Genomic DNA, 24,269 nt, shown 5'->3' on the forward strand with positions numbered 1-24,269 from the left:
TGCTGAAACGCCATCACATAAAAATGAGTCTTTATGTGAGACTTAAAAACCATAAGCGATGGCGCCTGCCTAAAGACAACAGGTACCTCATATGTCATGATGTCACGAGTAAATTATGTGTTCGACAAATAGGCTTAGGCAGAACATTTGATTATTAATGACGTTCACAAAACACTCACGTAAACACCTGAGGCTTGGACGACAAGAGAAAAACAGGTAGGGAAACAGTTTTCGTTGGAGTAACACATTTCAGCACAACATCTGTTCCCCTGGGCAGTGGCGCGCCCAGAAAAGGGGTGGCCATGGGCCAGGTAAAACGTTAGGGTGGCACACCAGATTGATCCTCGTGGTAACTGTGGGAAAGTTTAGCCTGTGATGATGCAATAAATGCTTCTTTATTCGTTTCCATTTAAAAAAATATGCATCTAACAACTTATATGACTTTTGAGAAACACAAAAAATTTTGTTGTTTCGACATTTATTTTAGAATTTTAGAACACGTGTTTCTTTTCTAAAACATCGACAAAAACTATGATCATCAACTTTTGTTTTGGTTTGTTGAGCAGCAGCAAAATAAAAAATTTTCAAAATTCTGATTGTTTATTTACTCGTTACATGTTTTAGGGTTTTACATGGACAGGTGGAACTTGGAAAATAAACATGGTGCAAAAGTTTGTTTATTTCAGTAATTCTACTTAAAAGGTGAAATTACCCTATGAGACAACCTCGTTCCATGCACAGTCAGATGTTTTAAATATATAATTGTGGTGATTATGACTTACAGCTTATTAAAACCCCACATTCAAAATCCCAGACAATTAGAATATTGTGAAAAAATCAACATTCCAGAGTCAAAGTGTCCCACTCTATTCAGCTGATGAATCCAGAACACCTGCAAGGGTTCATGAGCCTTAGACGGTTTCTCAGTCTGAGCTGGATACATTTACTTTTGCAATATTTTCAAATTTTTGGAGAGCCACTTGTATGTTTTCATTGAATATGATAAATTTATGATTTGTGTAAGCTTCTCTTCGTCTTCGTCTTCGTCTTCGTCTTCCTCCGCTTATCCGGGTCCGGGTCGCGGGGGCAGCATCCCAATTAGGGAACTCCAGGCCGTCCTCTCCCCGGCCTTGTCCACCAGCTCCTCCGGCAGGACCCCAAGGGGTTCCCGGACCAGATTGGAGATGTAACCTCTCCAACGTGTCCTGGGTCGACCCGGGGGCCTTCTGCCGGCAGGACATGCCCGAAACACCTCCCCGGGGAGGCGTCCAGGAGGCATCCTGACCAGATGCCCAAACCACCTCAACTGGCTCCTTTCGATCCGGAGGAGCAGTGGTTCTACTCCGAGTCCCTCCTGAATGTCCGAGCTCCTCACCCTATCTCTAAGGCTGAGCCCGGCCACCCTACGGAGGAAACTCATTTCGGCCGCTTGTATCCGCGATCTCGTTCTTTCGGTCATTACCCAAAGCTCATGACCATAGGTGAGGATTGGGACGTAGATCGACCGGTAAATCGAGACCCTGGCTTTCTGGCTCAGCTCCCTCTTCCCCACGACAGATCGGCTCAGCGTCCGCATCACTGCAGACGCCGAACCAATCCGCCTGTCGATCTCCCGATCCCTCCTACCCTCACTCGTGAACAAGACCCCGAGATACTTAAACTCCTCCACTTGAGGTAGGACCTCTCCCCCGACCCGGAGGTGGCAAGCCACCCTTTTCCGGTCGAGAACCATGGTCTCAGATTTGGAGGTGCTGATCCTCATCCCAGCCGCTTCACATTCGGCCGCGAACCTACCCAACAAGAGCTGAAGGTCAGAGCTGGATGAAGCTAGGAGGACCACATCATCCGCAAAAAGCAGAGACGAGATTCTCCTGCCACCAAACTCGACACACTCCACACCACGGCTGCGTCTAGAAATTCTGTCCATAAAAGTGATGAACAGAACCGGTGACAAAGGGCAGCCCTGGCGGAGTCCAACCCTCACTGGGAACAGGTCCAACTTACTACCGGCTATGCGGACCAAACTCACGCTCCTCTGGTAAAGGGACTGAATAGCCCTTAACAGAAAGCCACCCACCCCATACTCCTGGAGCGTCCCCCACAGGGTGCCCCTGGGGACACGGTCATAAGCCTTCTCCAAATCCACAAAGCACATGTGGATTGGTTGGGCAAACTCCCATGCCCCCTCCATCACCCTTGCAAGGGTATAGAGCTGGTCCACAGTTCCACGGCCAGGACGAAAACCACATTGCTCCTCCTCTATCTGAGATTCAACTATCGATCGGACCCTCCTCTCCAGTACCTTGGCGTAGACCTTTCCAGGGAGGCTGAGGAGTGTGATCCCCTATAGTTGGAACACACCCTCAGGTCACCCTTCTTAAAGATGGGGACCACCACCCTGGTCTGCCACTCCCTAGGAACTGCCCCCGATGACCACGCAATGTTGTAGAGACGTGTCAACCATGACAGCCCTACAACATCCATAGCCTTGAGATACCCAGGACGAACCTCATCCGCCCCCGGGGCTCCGCCGCTGTGTAGTTGTTTGACTACCTCAGCAACTTCTGCCCCCGAGATCGGACAGTCCATCCCCAGGCCTCCCAGCTCTGGTTCCTCCTCGGAATGCGCATTGGTGGGATTGAGGAGCTCCTCAAAGTATTCCTTCCACCGTCCGACTATAGCCTCAGTTGACGTCAGCAACTCCCCATCCCCACTGTAAACAGTGTGAGCGAGTTGCTGCCTTCCTCTCCTGAGGCGCCGGACAGTTTGCCAGAACCTCTTTGGAGCTGATCGATAGTCTTTCTCCATGGCCTCACCAAACTCCTCCCACGCCCGAGATTTTGCCTCGGCAACTGCCACTGCTGCACCCCGCTTGGCTATCCGGTACCTGTCTGCTGCCTCCGGAGACCCACAGACCAGCCAAGCCCTGTAGGCCTCCTTCTTCAGCCTGACGGCTCCCCGAACCTCTGGTGTCCACCAGCGGGTACGGGGGTTGCCACCACGACTGGCACCGGCCACCTTACGACCACAGCTAGCAACAGCCGCCTCGACAATCGCAGAGTGGAACAAGGCCCACTCGGACTCAATGTCCCCCACTGCTCTCGGGACGTGGTCAAAGCTCTGCCGGAGGTGGGAGTTGAAGACCGTCTTGACAGGTTCTTCTGCCAGGCGTTCCCAGCAGACCCTCACTATGTGTTTGGGTCTGCCAGGTCTACGCGGCATGTTCCCTTGCCATCTGATCCAACTCACCACCAGGTGGTGATCAGTTGACAGCTCCGCCCCCTCTTCACTCGGGTGTCCAAAACATACGGCCGCAGGTCAGATGATACGACTACAAAATCTATCATCGACCTGTGACCTAGGCTGCCCTGGTACCAAGTGTACGGGTGGGCATCCTTATGTTCGAACATGGTGTTCGTTATGGCCAAACTGCGGCTTGCACAGAAGTCCAATAACAAAACACCGCTCGAGTTCAGATTAGGTGGGCCGTTCCTCCCATTCACACCCCTCCAGGTCAAGCTGTCATTGCCCACGTGAGCATTGAAGTCCCCCAGCAGGACAATGGAGTCCCCTGATGGAGCACTATCTAGCACTCGTCCCAGGGACTCCAAAAAGGGTGGGTACTCTGAACTGATATTTGGCCCATAAGCACAAACAACAGTCAGGACCCGTTCCCCGACCCGAAGGCGCAAGGAAGCTACCCTCTTGTCCCCCGGGGTAAACTCCAACACACAGGCAGAGAGTCTCGGGGATAACAAAAAGCCAACCCCAGCCCTCCGCCTCTCACCCGGAGCAACTCCAGCAAAGTAGAGTGTCCAACCCCTCTCCAGGTCTCGGGTTCCAGAGCCAATGCAATGTGTCAAGGTGAGTCCGACTATATCTAGCCGGTACCGCTCAACCTCTGCCACAAGCTCCGGCTCCTTCCCCGCCAGCGAGGTGACGTTCCATGTCCCAAAAACTAGTTTTCTTGTCCGGGGATTGGACCGCCAAGGCTCCCGCCTTGGTCTGCCACCCGATTCGCATTGCACCGGACCCTTCATGTTCCTCCTGCGGGTGGTGGGTCCACAGTTGGACGAGCCCATGTATCCGGTTCGGGCTGGGCCCGGCCGGGCCCCATGGGCGAAAGCCCGGCCACCAGGCACTCGCTCACGGGCCCCAACCCCAGGCCTGGCTCCAGGGTGGGACCCCGGTAACCCTCCGGGCCGGGTACTCCGACTCTTCGTTTTAACCGCCATGAAAGATCCTTCGATTTGTGTAAGCAAATCATTTATTCGCTTTGTGATTTATATAATTACTTAAGTGCCTTGAGACGACTCTTGTCGTGATTTGGCGCTATATAAATAAACTTGAATTGAATTGAATTGAACTTACTTATTAAAGAACACTGGTTTTCACTGGGGTGGCTAGAGGGCGGCAGCAAGATTCCAGCCCTTGGTTTTGGGGGGAAAAGTCCTCGCAGTGAAGCAGTGATGGGCGTAGTTTCTTTTATTTTTTGGAAGAGGGGGGGGGGGGGGGTTGTCCCCTGCACTATTACGCTATAATAAATAGACACTGGTTAAAGAGTAAGTCAACCCCTACCAGAGTATTACTCCACTCCCACTTCCTGTTTGAAAAGTGCAACAAATGCTGTTGCCTAGCAGACCGAGAGGGCGGCGCCATTAACAAATACACACACACAGGCTCACAACGGCACTGTGACATCATATGGTACCAGCTAACGTTCTAGGGTACCTCTTAGCCAATAACGATGGCAGATTTTAATTCAAATGCAGTGCTGAGTTTTTACCTGACGACGGCACAACACTGACAGTTTTAGGCAGAAAATTTTAATTTTAACTAAAATGCACTAAAGTGCAAAACTACTGACTACACGTGTCTGCAGCACGATTAGACACGCATTTATATAGTTCATCGGAAAGAAAAGTTGGTTTGGGGGTAACTTGCTCTTTAAGCACTAGGACCAAGCAGAAAACAACTGCTTGTGCTGAAGCCTGTTTTTCATTAGAACCATCAATAAGCTTGTCTATTGGCTCTACTGATTCTAACGTGTGATTGGCCGTTCCTGCCACCTGTATAGTTCTCTCTCTCTCTCTCTCTCTCTCTCTCTCTCTCTCTCTCTCTCTCTCTCTCTCTCTCTCTCTCTCTCTCTTCCAGCTGTTATATAAACACAAACAGGGAGTCTTCTGCTCTCATTGCCGCCCCTCACACACTCCCGCCGTCTGTATTCCGCTCAGGAACGTCTGTCTGAATACACGGTTTAAAAATGCAAGAGGTGGGCTGGATTGATGGGCTGATTAGAGCAGCTCTGCCTCACATGTCGGCTTTCATTTTTCAGGTAGACGTTTCCAACTGTGAACTCATCCTTTGTGACTGGATGCAGAGAGTCGAGTTGTAAGTCCGTCTAGTCTTTGGGTATTTATAATAAATGCACCTTTATAAAAATGTTTTTCTTTTATTTTGGGCTGATTTTTTATGAAATAAAAATTATGCTTTGGTTTGGTCATTATTGTATTCTTTTCTTCCTATCGTCTAAGTGTACGTGCTGCCTTAATGAGTGAAATGAATGTCTATTCTACTCTATTGAACACACTAGAGTTCACATTCTAAAGACAGCAGACAACATTTGATAATTGTGTCTTTTACTGGTGAATAAAACATACGAGAGAATAAAATTTTTTAAACCAAAATCACTTTCACCACTCTGGAATTACAATGGACTATAAAAATGCGCAGGTCATTTATGGTAGTAAATATAACTGTAATATTTAGACATAAGTTTGAACCTTTTGGTGTTTAAATTTAATATTGATTGATCTGTCTTATTCATAAATGGTAGACAGCGCTGCTATAAAAGCAGCGAACAGCTGCTACGGGAGCCTGGATATCCAGTCAGGGTGCAAATATGCATTAAATGTAATTGAAAATACATCCTTAAGGAAAATTACTACTAGACCTGGCACCGCTGAGCATGTGGGGAGGTCATTACTGACAAATGGAAGACTGGAGATGTGTCACTGACAAAAATCATACACTGCCAATGTGTTTTTCTGTCATTCTGTCATCTTTCCCAGACATTTAGACAAACCATATAGCAAAACATTCTTGCAACAGCAAGATTTGGCCAAGCAACCCCAGTGATGCCCCCCACCCCCTTAAATCGATTCACTTCCATCTGCACACCTCTTCCGCTCCTACAGAGGAGGGACTGTTCGCTTCATATTAGCAACCGCACAGAAAACAACCCTTACCCTTAACCCACCCCTGATTTTGCTCTGTTGGTTGGTGTAGCTATAGGTCTACCATTGGCACAAACAGCCCTCTATGCTTGCAGAGACATTGTGTCAGCTTAGTGCCGGTGCTGAGATGAAGAAAAACTACAAAGATGAGGTCTGTTTTAGGAACAGCGCTCATTTGAAACAGCTTTTGTGTCAACTTTGATAAAGTTAGACTTGGGCTTTTCTGATGCTTTGGTCCTTTATTTCAAGAAATGATGTTTTTGCTTCTTCATCGAAAATATATGGTGGCTTCCCAGGCTAGATGTTTTAATCAAATCAAGTCCCAGTGTGTAAAACAAATAGGTCTTTAGCGTCACACAGTTCAGAGTAGGTATTGTAGCTATGGTAGCCCACACGCATCAAAAAGGTCATCAACGACTTCTAGCTTTCAATCCAGCGATCAGGTCCATTCATGATAGCATAGTCGTTGCCAATCTCTCTAGCCAAACCCACACAAAGCACATCACTACGACTGAGCTATTAAAAAGTTAATTTTAATTATGACTGATACATCAGCCTACGAGTCCTGAAGGAAGCTAGCAAGCACCGTCAGAGCACTCGAGGAATGTAGCAGAGATCAGGATAATTATCAGCAATCCACAAGTGGATGGCTGGTGTGAACCAGGGAGAGATCAGAGTCTGGTGGTGCGGGGACTTCGGGGTGCAGTGGTGAAGACGGAGCGGCCAAGTTGGTCATCAGGCTGGAGAGTGCTGGGAGAAAGACAGCAGGCAGCAGGACTGAGCGACTTGAGGTGAGTGATGGCGTAACTCAACTGCTTGGAGACGACTGCCGAGAATTGGGCATGAAGTTCGGCGTGTTATTTGATTCCTTTGTTTGCTATTCAAACCGAGTAGACCATCTGTTCATTCTCTTCTTCTTCTTAGCTGGTTTGGCAGACGGCATGCTTCCAGGGCGTACTGCTGCCCTCTGCTGTTTCTTTCAGGTTACATCATGTCAAAACATGAACCGTAAAATCTTCTGTCCCTATACAGCTCCTGTATTTCAAGATGGTGGATTATGGCGTGTTGACCACAGTTTATGTATATAAATGTCAAATTCAAGCCAAGAGGAATACTTCGAATAGACTTTGGCGAGAAACATAAATGAAAAAGGACAATTTTGCTAACGGGATACACAGAATTAGGCCATAAACGAGTACAAATATTACACACTGTAGCTTTAAAACCTTTTACCCAACACTAATATTACCCTAACATCCTTAATCTGGCCATGATGTGTTAGCATGTTTTACCTGTCTGCTACTGCCTTGTGCTTTTGTACAGTTTATGGGTTTTATCCTTTTTTGCCACATATGTTTCTACCTCATTGCATTGGTGTTGGTGTGTCGGTGAGAGCACCCTCAAATCTGTTGTACCTTTGGGAACAATGGCAATAAAGAACTATTCTATTCTATTTTTTCTACATTACTATTTCTACATCTGATAACCCAACTGAATTAGAAGGGAAACACTCACAAAAAATACATAGAAATCAGTTTTTCATTTTTTAAATCAATTATGAGAGAAATTACAATGTTCTGTCTATTTCTGTTCATCTTGCATTACACACACACGTTAGTATATTCATTTTCCCAGGGAGAAGCATGATGCATGTCTGTTCCTAATCCCATAGATGGCAGCAGAGCATGTCTGAGAAGGAATGCAGCTGACTGATCACACTCAGGAAAATTCACCTCTGAAGGGTTTTGTGTCTAAAGGCTATTTCTTCAAAATAAAAGCTCTAAATTACTAAACATTATTGAGGTTGACTTGTGTAATTTATTTTCTGTTTGCCTTTCCTTCCCCTCAGCTGCAGCAGGTGTTCTCCCACATCTTCTGACCTGTTTTCCAAGAAAAGCCAGAAGCTTCTTGAATAAATTCAGCTTTTCTTTCGTTATCTCTTAATTTAGAAAAATCAGAAAAATAGAAACACTTCTGCTGCTTTTCTGTCTCACAGACAGCAGGAGAATAAAGAAGTATGCACAGAGATCTGAATGACAGTGGAGGTCTGTGTGTGTGTGTGTGTGTGTGTGTGTGTGTGTGTGTGTGTGTGTGTGTGTGTGTGTGTGTTACACACTCTTTTTTCCAGGTCAGTCCGATAGAAGGAGTCATGAATAAATCAAACATTTACATTAAGATTCAGCTTTTATGTCGTCCTGGAAAGGCGAGGCTCAGCTGTTGAGCTTCAAAAGAGGACAAACCGTCCTTCCACCAGCTTTACTGCACCAAATCCCAAATCTGGTTTAGCCTCCGGGAACACACGTTTAAAAAGAAGACAGCCAGAAGTAGACAACTAGTAAGCAGCATCACAAAATGAGAGCGGGGTTTCTGGTGTGACATCCGCTGCCTCAGACATCCGATCACATGAAGGATTTTCTGCAGACTTTAGTTTTGCCTGTGCAGAGACAACAGCGTCATCTACAGACACGCGAGGACAACTTCAAGCTCCTGATCAACAAGGTGAATTGAGATTTTGTATTAGAGGACATATTTCTGGTGCTTTAAGCGGGCCAGTATGCAGCCACTTTTACCTCTCAGCGTACCGGGACTTTTTCCTAGGGTACCCAGCAGGGGCGCCTCCAGAAAATTTTGAAAGGGGTGGCCAGACGGGGCCCAAAACATTTTTTTAGGGTGGCACATCAAGTTGGTCCTTGTGGTAACTTGGGGAGAGTTTAGCCTTTGGAGATGTATTGCATTGCTCCTTTATTTTTTTATTTTTTTATTTTTAAACAGTACGCATCCAAAACATTTAACTTAAATTTTACAAACACAAACATTTCAGTTATTTAAAAGGTTATTTCAAATTTTATTTTAAAATGTATTTTTTAGTCTGATTCACCTGTTGCTGTGTTCACAAAAAACTATGGAGATAAAACAAAATTTAAATGGTGAGCAGCAGAAACATGTATTTTTTTTTAAATTTGGATTATTTCTTTACTTATTAATTGTATTATTTTTATTTTGTTTTACAATTATGTCTTGAATAAATAAGAATGTATAGTTTGAGTGACAATATTTATTAACACTGACTTTTGCTTGGGTGAGCCGGAAATTTTCTAGGGGTGGAGATGCCCACCACTTGGGGGCGCCGTTGGTACGCAGAGTAGTTTTCCCGCTCATTAATTAGTTGAAACCTCCCAGATCTCTGATAAAAAAAATATCTGTCCGCCATCGACTAAACGCCAGCCATCCACAGTCCCCACCTCTTAACAGCAGAAGACTTCAAGAGGAGCTTCTTTTTGCACAAGAGGGCGCATTCTCTCCAAATGCTCCAAGGACGCGCTTCACGGCCATGATGCGCGCCGTGCACCCAGCGCTACCCAGCAGGCAAGAGGAGAGGAAAAAAGAGACGAGTTTTCTGACACACGCACATTCCCGCACGTAGCGCCTGACCAACCATTGGTTAAACATCCCGACAGGTCCGTGGCGGCGGAGAGATGGCATCTATAGTTCGGGAGTACAAGAAACAAAATGTCAAAACAAGAGGAGTGAAAGTGGGAATGCTGTTAGCTTCCCAGCTGCTGCTAATCATGGAACAGAATAGAGGATACTTCTGTCTGATGTGGACTGGAGATTCAATTTTCCAGCAGGCCTGATGATCATTTAGTAAATGCAGGGCCGGTGCTAGCCGTTTGGGTGCCCTAAGCACAAATGCTCTGTGGTGCACCACGCACTGACACATAAATGCTTCAGTGCCTCTCTTTATTTCCTAATTAGCTTCTTCATTTTAACTTTAAGTTGAATTAAAATGATACATTTAAATCTTAATAAAACATCAAACTAATTTCGCCGCAACACCACCACACAGTTGAAGAAACACAAGAGGCTTTATAATAATTCCACCACCATTATTAAATAGAACTATGAAATGACTAGAGAGGAACTGAAAATTAAAAAGGTATTCAAATATTAGGTTTGGTTTAATATTAACAAAGTGTGACTACTCAAAGTACTCAATGAGAATTCATAGATTTTATTTATTTGTTTATTTATTTATTTATATATTTATTTGTTTGTTTGTTTGTTTAGTTATTTATTTATTTGATTATTTCTACACATTCCTCCAACGTTCCGGAAGGACCTGACCCTCGTTCAGAACAACTTTCTCTTTTCTTGATGAAGATTTATTAGGAAGAACTTGTTAAAAGCAGAAAATCATCTTAACTCTCCAGAGTTGCAGATTTTAAATGAACAAACTTAAACGCTGAGTAAATTATTAATAACTCAATGTCCGCCCGCAGCTACGAGTTTCATCTATGTCACAAATGCGAACCGTTATAATTCATGTTAAATTATTTAAATTCCTTGTTTTAGTCTTTCTGTTGTTTCATGGTTTTTCTGTTCTTGTCTAACACACAGAGCAGCACAGGTTTCATCTTATTTTGCTGACGGTTTCAGCGACTTCAGCGTCCTCTACTGTCCTCAATAAACGGATGTGACACCAAAGCTCTGATGAAGACAGCATGAGGTGTTTTCCTATTATATTAGAATCATATCACAAGCTGTAACATACATTTCATTGTGTAATTTCCCATTTTGACCAAAACAAATGTGAATCTGCTAGAATGATGGATTTCTGGTTGCAACAGGGTCGATGCCGAAGTTAGAAGTTACAGATGCTTCTGTTGACTGGCTAGCGTAAGATGACCCCATTGATGACTTTGCACCCACAAAGTATTTGTGCATCTTTAAAAGGCTCCTGCTATTGCTGACAGAGGCTGGTCGCATGACCTGTGCGCCTAGCAAGGTGTAGAAGGTCCTTCATGGTGGTCCTTTTTAATGGTGTGGGCCTCACCCAAACAGATACCCTTGTTGCTGTTCTGGGATATTTTGGTATTTTTGACAAAATCCTAATTACTAACAAATCCAAGTGTCAGATAAGTAATCTGATTACTGTCTCATTTAGGAGTCTGGTTTGTGTGAGAATGAGAAACAGCAGAAATCTCCATTTACCATTTATATTAGCAGAGCTTTTCTCTCAGGCGTGGATGAATTATAATGAGTGTAATCTGGGTTTATTGTTTCTAATTCTTTCCGTTTTTGACTAAAATATCCCAAAAAGGCAGCATAAAAATCCAATCCAGTGGTTTTTGGGCCTGTCCATCAACTGGAACCAGTCTGCCCATTCCCCCCAGCCCTCTGGCACCAGCACAGCTGCTGCTGGCGGGACATTTTACTCTCTGTAAACTCTACAGCTGGTTGTGGGTGAAAATCCCAGAAGGTCACCAAATGTCTCACACACTAACCCGTCTTTCATCATCCTGATGCTCGAGTTGAACTTCAGCAAGTAGTCCTCACCACATCTATGTGTGAACTACTGCCATGTGATTGGCCGATCACATGTGTGGTGACAACCTTTGAACCGGTGTGCTTAATGAAGTCATAATGATAGGTTTACCTGAGTCTGACTGACAGAAATCAGGGTAAAAGGTATTCCAGCGACAGTTTGTGCAACAGTGTTAGAGAAATATTATTTTCATCGGCTGACTTCTATCGGTAGGTGGCGCTCTTCTCTTCTCCTGGTGAGTCATGGAGGCGGTTTATGATTTCATTCTTTTCCTGCTACGTTTGTTAAGGTGGACCTGAACCCAAATGCTGGTCTGCAGAGGGAGAGGAGGAGAGGGGGAGGGATGGGGAGGGTGACAGATGTGGGTGGGTGTTCCCCAGACAAGAGTGTGAGGAAAGCCACTCTGGAGTGAGCAGGGTGAGTCATAACTCAGACACCCCCCTCCCACGCGCACGTGCACCAACACGGGAATGGGGAAGCCGCCGTTTCCCTGGCAACCACTGATTAGTGACGCAGGTGGGTCTCCGAAAGGAGGGAGTGAACACCTGCTGAATACTGAGCGCGTGCCCACACACACACACACACACACACACACACACACACACACACACACACACACACACACACACACACACACACACACACACACACACACACACACACCTAAACTCTACATCTACACACCCGTTAACAAACCGCCTCTGATCTCCTCCTCTCTCCTTTGATCTTCATCCCTCTCGTCTCCGTGTTTACCTCCTCTCCATCCTCATCAGCGGGGAGGAGAAGCGAGGATTGGGGAGACTAAATTATTCATTCCCAGACCCCCCCCCCCCTCCTTCCATCATCTCCTGCGTGTCGAACACTCCTCCTTCTTTTCCTGAACCTTCCTCTCCCTTCCCTTAACTACTTTATATGTGTCTTTTAGAAACGAGACACCCTGTAACCTGGCAACACAAACTTGTGATGCAGAGCTTTGCTGCCTTTCAGCATCCTTCTAATCATTTACTTACAGACCGTTTGACACAACAGCACCGCCACCATCCTCTAAAATTCTCCAAACTTCAGTGACAACAGTCAGCTTTGGGGATTATTTCCTTTATATTAAACTTTCCTAAAGGAAAATAAAACTTGAATGACTCCAAATGCATCTTTTATCTAGCTGCAGGAACTGAAAAAAAGAACAACGAAGCAGCAAAATCAACCCTTGCTATTTGTAGACACTCCACCAGGGGGCAGTAGACGTATATCGGACTGGATATGGCAGGTTTCTGATGAAGGTACTAGTCCTGATGCTCCATCTGGATGCTTTGAAGCCAGAAGTGATTTCTGTCTGCAGGAGGACGGTTCCCTCAGTTTGGATACAGATTAGATCTTACCAGATTGAAAAGCTAACAGCTAGTGTGACCAAGCCTCATTACAAAGTGTTTCCTTAAGTTTTATCCAAATTTCTAAGCAGTGGGTGTATGAAAAGGTTTTTTCACACCACCGTACAGTTGCCATCTCCTGGGTGTTTGCATAAACTTCTTAGACTCTTTACAACGAACAATAGCCTCAGAGTTAGGTGTTGCAGCTGGAATGTCTTCATTTTAGTTCAAATCTTGGCAGAAATCTCTGCATATTTTTAAATGTTGTTGCTCTGCAGCAGAAAAGTCTCGGGTTCAATGCCTGACTAGGACCTGTCTGCATGGAGTTTCCCTACATGTCACAACCCACAAGTGTAAAACAAATATCACTTACGTGATGATGGACGCACAACCTGCTTAGACACAAGTACTAGATTACTTTCTTTAACAAAAGCCTTTTCCCGTGTTTCCTGGAGAGTCTGAGGAGGGAAATGGTAATTTCCTCCTGTTCTGCTTCACCGACTTGCAACAAAAACAATCATTTTTCCTCCCCTGAGGAGGCGCCAGACCCTCTGAACACCATTAAAAAATTGAAGTCTGATCTTAAAAAAAGCAGCACAGAACGTCTTTCTGTTTATTGCCAGTTTTACTTATTTTTAAGCGTGTTTTTAATTTAACGCCTTTTAAAAAATGTTTTAAGTGCCATGCGTGTCTGTTTGACCTAATTTTATTAATCTTAATGCAAAAATTTGGTGTTTATTATAAAACTGACGCACTTTCTAAAGATCCTCCAAAATAAATGGTGTCATTTCTAAAAAGTTTCTAAATATTATTGTTGCCGTCTTCCTTAACCCTCCCATTGTCTTCATGGGTAACCCCGCGAGGAAAGTTGACCATTGAGCAGGGTTGATGGTTTATCCCTTGAGGTCCACGTGGCAGGGGTGAGGTGGTGCTCACTCCTCACAGTTTCTAGTTTCTAGTTTTAAATATCTGGGTTTCGTAATTGATGATAAGTTATCTTTTAAGCTTCATATCCAGTATTTAACAAAAAAGTTGAGATTTTTATCAGGATTTTATTACAGAAATAAATCTTGCTTTTCTTTTACAATAAAAAAGGTTAGTAGAGTCAACATTTATGTCTGTAATAGACTATGGAGATATCTTGTACATGAATGCCCCTGTGCACTGTTTGAGCATGTTGGACAGTGTGTATCATAATGCCTTGCGCTTTATAACAAACTGTCGGCCTCTTACCCATCATTGTTTGTTATATTCAAAAGTGAATTGGTCTTCACTGCGCGTACGTCAACTCATGCATTGGTATGTTTTTATAAAGCTGTATGTGGATATTTGCCTTTTTATTTATCATGTCTTTTATCAACAAAGCAGAGTCAGCTCAGCCTCCGCTCAAGTGAACTTTTGCAATTTGTTGTTCCTAAGGTTCGCACAGAGCTGGGAAAGACGGCTTTTAGCTTTGCTGCTCTATCTACATGGAATTCACTACAGAAAGATCTAAAAATCAAGGATTTGGTTTCCTTGAGTGGATTTAAGACTCTGATTAGGTCATTGGAATACAGACTATCAGTGTGTTCATGTTTTAATTGAGTTTATGTGGAAATGTATTTAAATGTGAATGTATTAATGTTGTAACTTGTGCTGCTGCTCTGTCTGTCTTGGCCAGGTCTCCCTTGTAAAAGAGATCTTGTATCTCATTGAGACCAACCTGGTTAAATAAAGGCAAAATAAAATAAAATAAAATAAATGGTTAGCTTCTACTAGCCGAGACGTTCTCTGCTGGTTCCTGGATGCTAAACCAACAACAGCCTTCCCCATCGTGAGTCCAGATGACTGTAATTGACGTAACGTAGATCTGTCAGGCTTTTCTAATCCTAGTTTCACCGTCTGTTTTCTATCAGAAGCTAATGCATGAGGTAGGTGTAGGAGACTATTTTCTTGTTCAGCCTGCATGAAACACTCAGAGTGACCCGTTAGAATCAGAATTAATCGTTAAAAATATGTTTTTGCGCTGAACCGCACCATTAAACCTCTCTCAGGAAGGAGGAGTCCATCAACAAAGGGTTGAAATGCTAAGAAAGCTTATTTTTTAAACCTTTATTTTTGAGGCTTCTTTACCGTATCATTACGCCCAGCATTCTCCTGTAATCTGGAGGCGTGGCTTAGGGGGAGAGGCCCAAAAGGGGGTTGGACCTTTTTTAAAATGTAGCTTTTTTGAACATCTTTTCCATCTTTATTGTCAGCAGTAGATGTCATTGCTGCATTTTCCTTTTGTTGGTGTTTTTACAGAAACCCGAGTTCCCCAGCAGCAGCTGCTGCAGGAGGAGACAACAGAAGTAATCAGCAGCATCTGTCAACGCAACACAGCAGCAAGTAGAAGAGTTCTGCATCAGAGGAGTTACATAATCGCGCCACATCTCCTCCGAAAACTCAGGGCAAAGGGAAGTTTAGAAATAAGGACGAGAAGAATAAGAAGCAGCTTGGGAAATCAGAACTTGTACAAAAGGTAAAAGACACAGTTTGGTTGTCTTCCTTAGATGTTTTTGTATTCTTCTGATGAATAAATCCCACCCTAACAGGCAAATCATCTCAAATCCTAAGAGAATTTCACATTTAATTCTCTTGCCACTCATGTGATCTGATAAACTCCCGCTCATCTGTAAATGACCAACAGCTTCCTAGTTTCCTGTCAAACCTGAAGGTGATGTGAGTGTGCGCCTGCATGTGTCCTCCAAGTAAAATCAGGCTAGAGAAAGCTACATAAAGCATTCCACCTAGCTCATTATGTGTTTTTATTGCATCAACCTTTATAATAACTAGAATGAGCTTTTCCATAGACCTCCAGCTAACACCCACATGTGACTCTGTCATGTTTACCTCACTCTGACCTCCTGACCTCACTGTTATGAATCACATCACCTCAGACAGGTCACTGTTTTATTACAGCCGTGTTGTTGTAAGCAATGCCCTTATTATGATGGGCTGCAACAAAACCAAAAAGAAATACTTCACATAAAATCAGTTTATCATCCACATCAAAGAAAATACGCTTCCACACACCTAAAAACTAAATTAAAGCTGAAATAATGAGCTGCTTTAAAATCAGCTGCTTGTCTTTAGGAGGATGTTGTGAGACCACATTCAGGCAACAGCACTTCAACTGTTCTTTTAGGGGCATTCATCTGGGAAACGTGGGTTTGGAGTTGGCTGATGCATGAAGAAGTGGTGCAGCGTGAGATACAAATTAGTTTGTGTTAAAGGAACAGTGCGTTAAAACGTTTGACTCTTTAGCACCACTCAGTTCAGAGTAGGTATTGTATCTACGGTAGCCCACTCGCATCAAAAAGGCAATGGGCCATTGACGCTGCGCTCAAACAGCTGTGGAGGAGGAGGTGACACCGATCGGGTTATGGTCAGTGTTTGGACTTCTGAAAAGTTCAGAATAACACGCACAAGTAGAGAGAGTTACCCTTGTATACATGGAGCATCTAATGTCCCGATGACACAGCATCAGGATCAGGACGTACGGGCTACGTTAGGACGCAACATGCATAATTTCCTGTTTTTCTTCCTAAATAAATACTCTGCGCACAAGGACGGCCTTTCATAAGGGGACTGCAAAATAGTAAATGGCACTTGATTTTTACATTATTTGATGTTAATTACACCTTTTTTTATCATCAGGTACAGTGCATATTAGGTAGCATTTGTGGTACTAATAAGTCACATTACTATCTGTATTATTATAACAATTAATCTTAGTGACGTAGCTATTGTGCTTATAAGGTGAGCTACGTCTTGCCATGTTGAACTCTAGGTGTTCACTTCCGGTATGCTGGCGCATTCAAGAAGTACATCTACTGAAGCACAAAACCAAGATTCCTTGTGAATAGAACATGCGCAGAGCGCACCTTTTGAGAGAGTTATCCCAATATGCGTTTACATGACTGATGTAGTGTTTTATAGGTTCAAATAGACACAAAATCTTGTTTTTGTTCATTCTACTGGTAGTTTTTTTTTCTCAAATTGAAATTGAGACCTGCCTCTAATTCTGGCCTCCTTCCAGTTAAGGCCTGAACTAGGTTGCACTTGGGTAAATAAAGGCCCGGGCCTGTATTAAAGTATTTACGGTGTATACTTTTCTGTTGATTGTTCTGTGGCCAAACGAGAACGAGACAGAATCCGTTCTGAATACGTCTGTGAGGAGCGTAGGTAGACAAAATGGAAACAGAATTTTCCTAACAAAGAAAAGCCACACACAACCATCCACAAGTCGGGTTTGAGACAAACTAATGGCAATAAAAGTTATTATTTACAGCTTTTTGTTAGTTCACAGCCTAAAGGAGGTGGTGGAGTGACCATAACTGTTGTGTAAATCCAGAAAAGATTCAAAAGCTGTTGTCTGAAACTCTTCTGCCTAACTTCTTGAGTTCAGACTCGAGCTGTGAGTTAAATGAAAAAGCAACAACATTTAAGACAAGGTTTCTTTAGCATCACCAAGATCACTAATCTGTTACATTCACAGTTTTGCATTAAATAAACCAGCTTTCATTGATATCTGTGCGTGTGTGTGTGTGTGTGTGTGTGTGTGTGTGTGTGTGTGTGTGTGTCTGCACACTAATCCCTCTGATAATAGGAAGAGTTCAGAGTCGTGGTGCATTAAAGAATCCCATAAAGCTCGTAAAAGCTAACACAGGACTTCATCTAATCCAAACTCAGACACAATACAGATCCAAAAGGGACTCTTTTTGTTGTTTAGATTTACAAAGGGATTGAAAAACTAAAGTGCCACATTCCTGCTGATCCGTGCCTCATTTGTGGACCTTGTAAGCATCAGGCAAACAGATTTAAGAGGGCAGCATGCTTCAGAAGGATTTAATGCTTAATCTCAGTGCGTCTCTACGTAAAAAGTCACATTTAATGAGTCATTTGATGCTTTTTCTGCCTTAAAGAGGACATGCAAATCTCACGTTTTGCAACCTTTCCAGCTTCCATGTGGGTCTCTACAGCCTCAGGGTTTCCCCGAGCGCTTTATAAGCCTGGCGGCCCACCAGGCTTTGCTTGGCCACCCGCCAGAATAAGTGTCAGCCCCCCCCACCCCACCCCACCCCACCCCCCAGCCCCGCTCTCCAGAAGGAGCGCTGCGGGACAGAGCCCCCCCCCCCCCCCCCCCCCCCCCCGAAGTGCTCCAGGGATGAGGTCAGCCTCTGTTACCATCTCTCTGTCTCACACACACACACACACACACACACACACACACACACACACACACACACACACACACACACACACTTGTTAAAAGCAAGGCAAGAGTAATATATTAAATGCCATGATGACTATTGTTAAAATAAAACTCAAAGGTGTTCCTATCAGAACATCTCAATGATGGAAACCCTGTTTAATCGTTCACCCTCACAGACTCATTCACACGTGTTTATTAATATTGTTTATAATTAGCAGATGAAGCAACAACAGCAGCTCTGATTTCATCCCTTTGCCATGCACAGACGCAAACACTGACGTTTCACTGACAGGTTGTGTAACATCCTTCAGACAGACGCTACACAGCGACGCCTGACTTATCAAATACTATAAGAGGCCTTTATGTAGCGTGTCAGAGTGTTATCTGCACCCTCAGTCAGGTTTACGAGGTGGTGCTGGAACATACCAAACGTTGATGGGAAAACATTGGAAGATTTAGGTCAGTGATCTCCACCTCGTGTTCTCTGGGGCCCTATCCTGTTAGAGCCAGTCCTGACCCTGCATGTTTTAATGGTTTCTCTGCTCCAAATCTCCTTTGTTTAATCAAAAGGTGATTAAAACGCTTTTGTAGAGCTTGATGATCTGATGACGAGATGATTAAACTATTGAATCAGGTGTCCTGGGGCAGAGAAACAACAAAAACATGCTGGATATTGGATCTCGAGAACCAGACTCCTGATTTAGGTTATAGGGGCCAAACATAACAGGCAGTGGAAATTTTATACAACAGATTTGGTTCATTCACAAAAGATCAGTGACAAGTTGAAAAAAAGTCACATGAGTCACTTTCTGTGGAAAAAAGCTCTGGCACTCTTGTTTCAGGGGTGGAAATGTGTCATGGGCGGGGCTATAACTCACCCTGTTTTCAACATTTGAGCTCAAAGCTGAGTTATTAACAAGTGTGTGTCATTAAAGCTGCAATAGCAAATCCTCAAAACAAGCCAACTCCCATCGGCGATCATCCCTGGGCCACGCCCACTGATATGGGAACCCGCATTGCCAGAGTAAACAAGAGCGTGAAACACCAGTCATCATTTCTCTATAAGATATTGGAGCTGTGGCATGAGAGTGTGTGAAGAGGGTCAGATGAGTGTGTGAGAGTCGACAGCCCTGTAGTTAGTGGAGGACCCAGGTAAATGCGGCAGTGTGGCCGTTCCAACGACCAGATGGTCCGTTCATTGCTTTTGGACTGAGTCGTGATGTTGGCGAAGGTTTTCAGACAAATAAGAAAGAACCACTTCATTATTTTTTTATCTCCACAATATAGTTATAGCTCAACGATGTTAGAACGTTGTTAAGAAACATGAAAATAAAAGCATCTTAAGGTAGCTTGTTTAGCTTATTTGCTATCGCATCTATGATGAAACATAGTTCAAATGCTGACAAATGGTTCATGATCCCGTGAGACTGTTAAAGATCGCACATAGCTTCATTTTCTAGATTCAACTCATTTTCTAGACTATAGATCAAGACAAACAAACTAGACAGTAGCAAAAAGATTTGGCTCTGCAGGTCATTCTAGCTACGTTCCATTGTAGCCTCAGCAGGTCTACCATGGACCCAAACAATTTCAGATCTGGCCAATCACAACGCTCTGTATTTGGAGAGAGACACTGGTCAGGCTTTGTACCAGAGCTGAGACAGAGAGAAACTACAACAATGGCGTCAGCTCATGAACAGCGTTCATTTAAAACAGCACTGGCATGAACTTTGGATGATTCAGACTTTGGTTTTTCTTGGGACATGACCGGATATAGAAGTGCTCAATTCATTTATTTGGAGAAAAGATGCATTTGCTTCCTCTTCTTCTATGGTGTGTGGCTAACTGCCATATTGACCGATTTCCATCGTGATGAATATGTCAAGTTGTTTTTGCTCTGACTGGTCCTAGTGCTGTCCAATAGCATACGGAGACCATTTGAAACACAAGCGTAGATTCCACTCGTACCACCAAACTCTGTCTATAGGTCGTCTATACACACCGCCTGGCTCCAAGCAAAGTCGCCACCAGAACAAAGATCACACACTAATATGTCGTTGGACCACCTTTAGCTTTGATTACGACACACATTCGCTGTGGCGTTGTTTCGATAAGCTTCTGCAACGTCACCAGATTTATCTCCGTCCAGTGTTGCATTAATGTCTCACCAAGATCTTGCATTGATGTTGGTAGTCTGACCACTGCACAAAGCCTTCTCCAGCACATCCCAAAGATTCTCAATGTGGTTAAGGTCTGGACTCTGTGGTGGCCAATCCATGTGTGAAAATGATGTCTCATGCTCCCTGAACTCTTTCACTATCTGAGTCCGATGGATCCTGGAATTGTCGTCTTGGAATATGGCCGTGCCATCAGGCAAGATGGAATAACCTGGTCATTCAGGATATTCAGGTAGTCAGCTGACCTCATTCTTGGAGCACATCCTGTTGCTGAACCTAGACCTGACCAACTGCAGCAAGCCCAGATCATAGCACTGCCCCCACATGCTTGTACAGTAGGCACTAGGCATGATGGGTGCATCACTTCATCTGCCTCTCTTCTGATGCACCATCTCTCTGGAACAGGGTCCATCTGGATTCATCAGACCAGTTTTAATACACCGTTTGACAGTTCTTTACCCAGTTTTACTCGTTTCTGCATCTCCTTAGATGTTTTTGATGCATGTCAATGATCTGACCCTTCTCACACAGACTAACGCCTTATCCACGACCACCAGATGTGTGGTTCCACATGGTTGTTTAAGAAATGAGAAGCAACTCACTGCACCAGTTGGGTTAAATAACTTGTTGCAGCTGAAAGCCCATAATTATCTAATAGGAAGCCCCTTCCTGTGTCTCTAGTTAAAACCAAGCGGTGACTCTTCATTTGGCTGGGTGAGGTATTTACATGTATAGGATGGCTTGCCAGGCCACACATTTCCAGTTCCTCAAACTGAAACCATACAATTACACTCAAACATGAAGTTGGTATGTCCTGTGCATTCCTTTAATTTTAAAATCACTCGTGTCAAAATGGATATTTTAGCCACAACAACACTAACGTTCCTTAGTTTTAACACAGCTACTATTATCCCAAAGTAACTTGGCTGCAGCTCTTCTAAGTGATGGGATTTGTTCACCAAAGGCCTTAAAGCGTCCCACCTGTGATCCTTTCCATCTGTTTTCCATCCATTTCATCCGGTTGAGTTTGTTCTTTTAAAATCTGTCTCCATGTCTTTAAGAATATGCCCACATCTGTAGTGCTGGTCAAAAGAGCAGCTTACCTGCTTCAGCTTTACCCAAAGCAACCCTTATTCTCTTCTCTGCTACCTGCAGTATCGACTCAAAGTCCATGACTCAAACACACACCTGTAAACGTTGGTCCGTTTCCCTTCCTCTGAAAACGCTTCCTAACTCATCTCCCCTGTCGAGGCCTCAAACGTGGACAGCAACACTCACCGCGAGTCAAACAGATAGGGCGATTATGTCATGCAGAGCTGTCATCAGGCGAGAGGTTGCCGCAGACGAGGTAAGACTAAAAGTCAGCTCGAGTGTGTGTGACTGAGAGGAACAACAAGGAGAGTGCAGATATCAGCTTGTGTCTGGGATTCGCATCTTCAAACCTATAATCGTTAAACTCGCTCATTAAACAGCTTTTATTCATGGAGTCAGAAACAAACATGAGTGTTTCTCTGGCTCTTATCGGTCGTTGTGTGAAAACCATCCTCAGCGCAGCCTTTGATGCCCTGCTGCCTCCTAAGTGCCCTTGGAAAGAAAACAGTCAGCACTCGTCCCCTCATGGCAGATACCTGCAGCTAGAGCTGTCCAAACACACACATGCCTGCACACACACACACACACACACACACACACACACACACACACACACACACACCATCTCTGGCTCGTTGCATCATCTCCAAAATTATCCTGTCGTCTGTCAAGAAACAGAAAGTTCCTCTTTATAAGTTTCACTTATCAAACTGTAAATGTTTTAAATTACTTCCGGACTCTGCCATGATGCGAACAAAATAAAAGCTAAATTCTCCCTTTTCTTCTTCTTCTTGAGCTTTTTATTGACTTTTTAACTGCTAGCCTTTATATTCGCTATCGGGAGAGTAGACAGCCAACAGCCATGAAGCAGGAAGAGCGCTCCACCTAGGGAACCTAGAATCTGAAGTTTCAACCTCAAGAATCACTTAAACGAGTGTGAAAGATTCATGTGTTAAAAACTCTAGGATGTTGCTTTAGATCGACTAAAATACACGCTCGACTCAAGGCGAGTTCATGGTGTCGTACTTTGGGAGGGGTTGGAGATAGAGCTGCATGGTTTGGATAAAATTTCACTTTGCAAATATTAATTAACCTTGCAATATTAAAAAAAATGCACAAATGGAACTTGAAGTTTCCTGCTATCTTGATGATCATTAACCCACTGGTGTGTAATGCATCATGGGCGTTAAACAACGTTTATCTGGGTCAAATCTGTGTTTTTTTGCAACATGGATACAACCACAAATGTAGACAGTAAACACTTTTGTCAAACCGCTCAGATATGCTAAATAATGCTTGAAGCCTAATGGACAGAACAGTCTTTTACATCCACAAGGGTCCAAAAATCAGTCACAACCTCCGTTATCGTCCTTCTATTAGCTTCAGACTTTTGATCGACATCTAACCCTATTCAACAGGTGATGGGTTAACTCCTGTGTTGTGTCAAAATATTCACCTGTTTGCCCATGGGCCCAAGGAATCGCCCACTTTTCTCACGTATGTAGCTTGAACCAATTACAGGGCTGTAAATAGTTTTTGATACATCAAATAGCCAATAAACTGGGTGACGGTGGCACAGGAGTTAAGTACTCGCCCCGTAATCGGAAGGTTGCAGGTTCGAGCCACGCTCAGTCTGTCGCTGTCGTTGTGTCCTTGGGCAAGACACTTAACCCACGTGGCCTGCTGGTGGTGGTCGGAGGGACCGGTGGCGCCTGTGCTCGGCAGCCTCGCCTCTGTCAGTGCGCCCCAGGGCAGCTGTGGCTACATCGTAGCTCATCCCTACCAGTGTGTGAATGTGTGTGTGAATGGGTGAATGACTGATAGTGTTGTAAAGCGCCTTGGGGGGTTCCAGGACTCTAGAAGGCTCTATATCAAATACAGGCTATTTACCATGAATAAAATTTTTAAAACAACAAAAACAGCGGTTTGAGATAAAACTCCTCCTAGGGATGTCCAGATCCGAACACGTGGTTTCAGACTCAATCGGAATCTGACATTACCTCCCGATCCAGACTCAGATACAGGGTTTGAATCATGGGGGAGCTAAGGGGGACCCAGCTCACCTGAAAGGGTGACAGGCTTCTATCAGTCCTAATTAATATCAGCTGTTTTAGTCCTGATTAGGGCTGGGCAATATGGACCAAAATGTATATCTCGATATATCTTAGCTGAATTCTGATAAAAGATACATATCTCAATATTTATTCTCCTTGGCGGATTGATGCTGCATCTGCAGTGATGCGGGTGTTGTACCGGTCTGTCGTGGTGAAGAGAGAGCTGAGTCAGAAGGCGAAGCTCTCGATTTACCGGTGGATCTACTTTCCTACTCTCACCTATGGTCACGAGCTTTGGGTAGTGATCGAAAGAACGAGATTGCAGATACAAGCAGCCGAAATGAGTTTTCTCTGCAGAGTGGCTGGGCTCTCCCTTGGAGATCGGTTGAGAAGCTCGGTCATCCGGGAGGGGCTCGGAGTAGATTCGCTGCTCCTCCACATCGAGAGGAGCCAGTTGAGGTGGCTCTGGCATCTGGTCAGGATGCCTCCTGGACACCTTCCTGGTGAGGTTTTCCAGGTACGTCCAACCAGGAGGAGGCCTAAAGGGAGACCCAGGACACAGTGGAGGGACTATGTCTCTCACCCTGCCAGGGAACACCTTGGGATTTCCCCGGAAGTGCTGGCCCAAGTGGCTGGAGAGTGGGAAGTCTGGGCCTCTCAACTTAGGCTGCTGCTCCCAAGACCCGACTCCGGATAAGTGGATGAAAATGGATGGATGGATGGATGGATGGATGGATGGATGGATTTATTCTCCTGTAAAATATTAACAAGTTAACTCTCTTCA

The 24,269-nt window shown here is 44.4% G+C and overlaps 1 protein-coding gene across 3 annotated transcripts in view; it reads right to left on the minus strand.

Annotated features, from left to right (window-relative positions):
* LOC107381121 (fibroblast growth factor 14) overlaps window positions 1–24,269 on the minus strand; it is a 77,505-nt gene that overhangs the window by 42,234 nt on the left and 11,002 nt on the right. The window contains exon 1 of one of the 3 annotated variants that reach the window (XM_070544182.1): window positions 21,528–21,574. The exons of 1 other annotated variant lie outside the window; for it this stretch is intronic. Coding sequence is in view for 1 of the 2 variants with exons in the window: in XM_070544181.1 (XP_070400282.1) it covers window positions 21,443–21,512 (70 nt within the window). In the remaining variant the exon portion in view is untranslated. Of the gene's footprint in view, window positions 1–21,442; window positions 21,575–24,269 lie in introns of those variants that run through there. One more of the 3 variants, XM_070544181.1, reaches the window with a different exon arrangement.

Source organism: Nothobranchius furzeri, chromosome 14 (assembly GCF_043380555.1).
Source record: "Nothobranchius furzeri strain GRZ-AD chromosome 14, NfurGRZ-RIMD1, whole genome shotgun sequence".
NCBI lineage: Eukaryota > Metazoa > Chordata > Actinopteri > Cyprinodontiformes > Nothobranchiidae > Nothobranchius > Nothobranchius furzeri.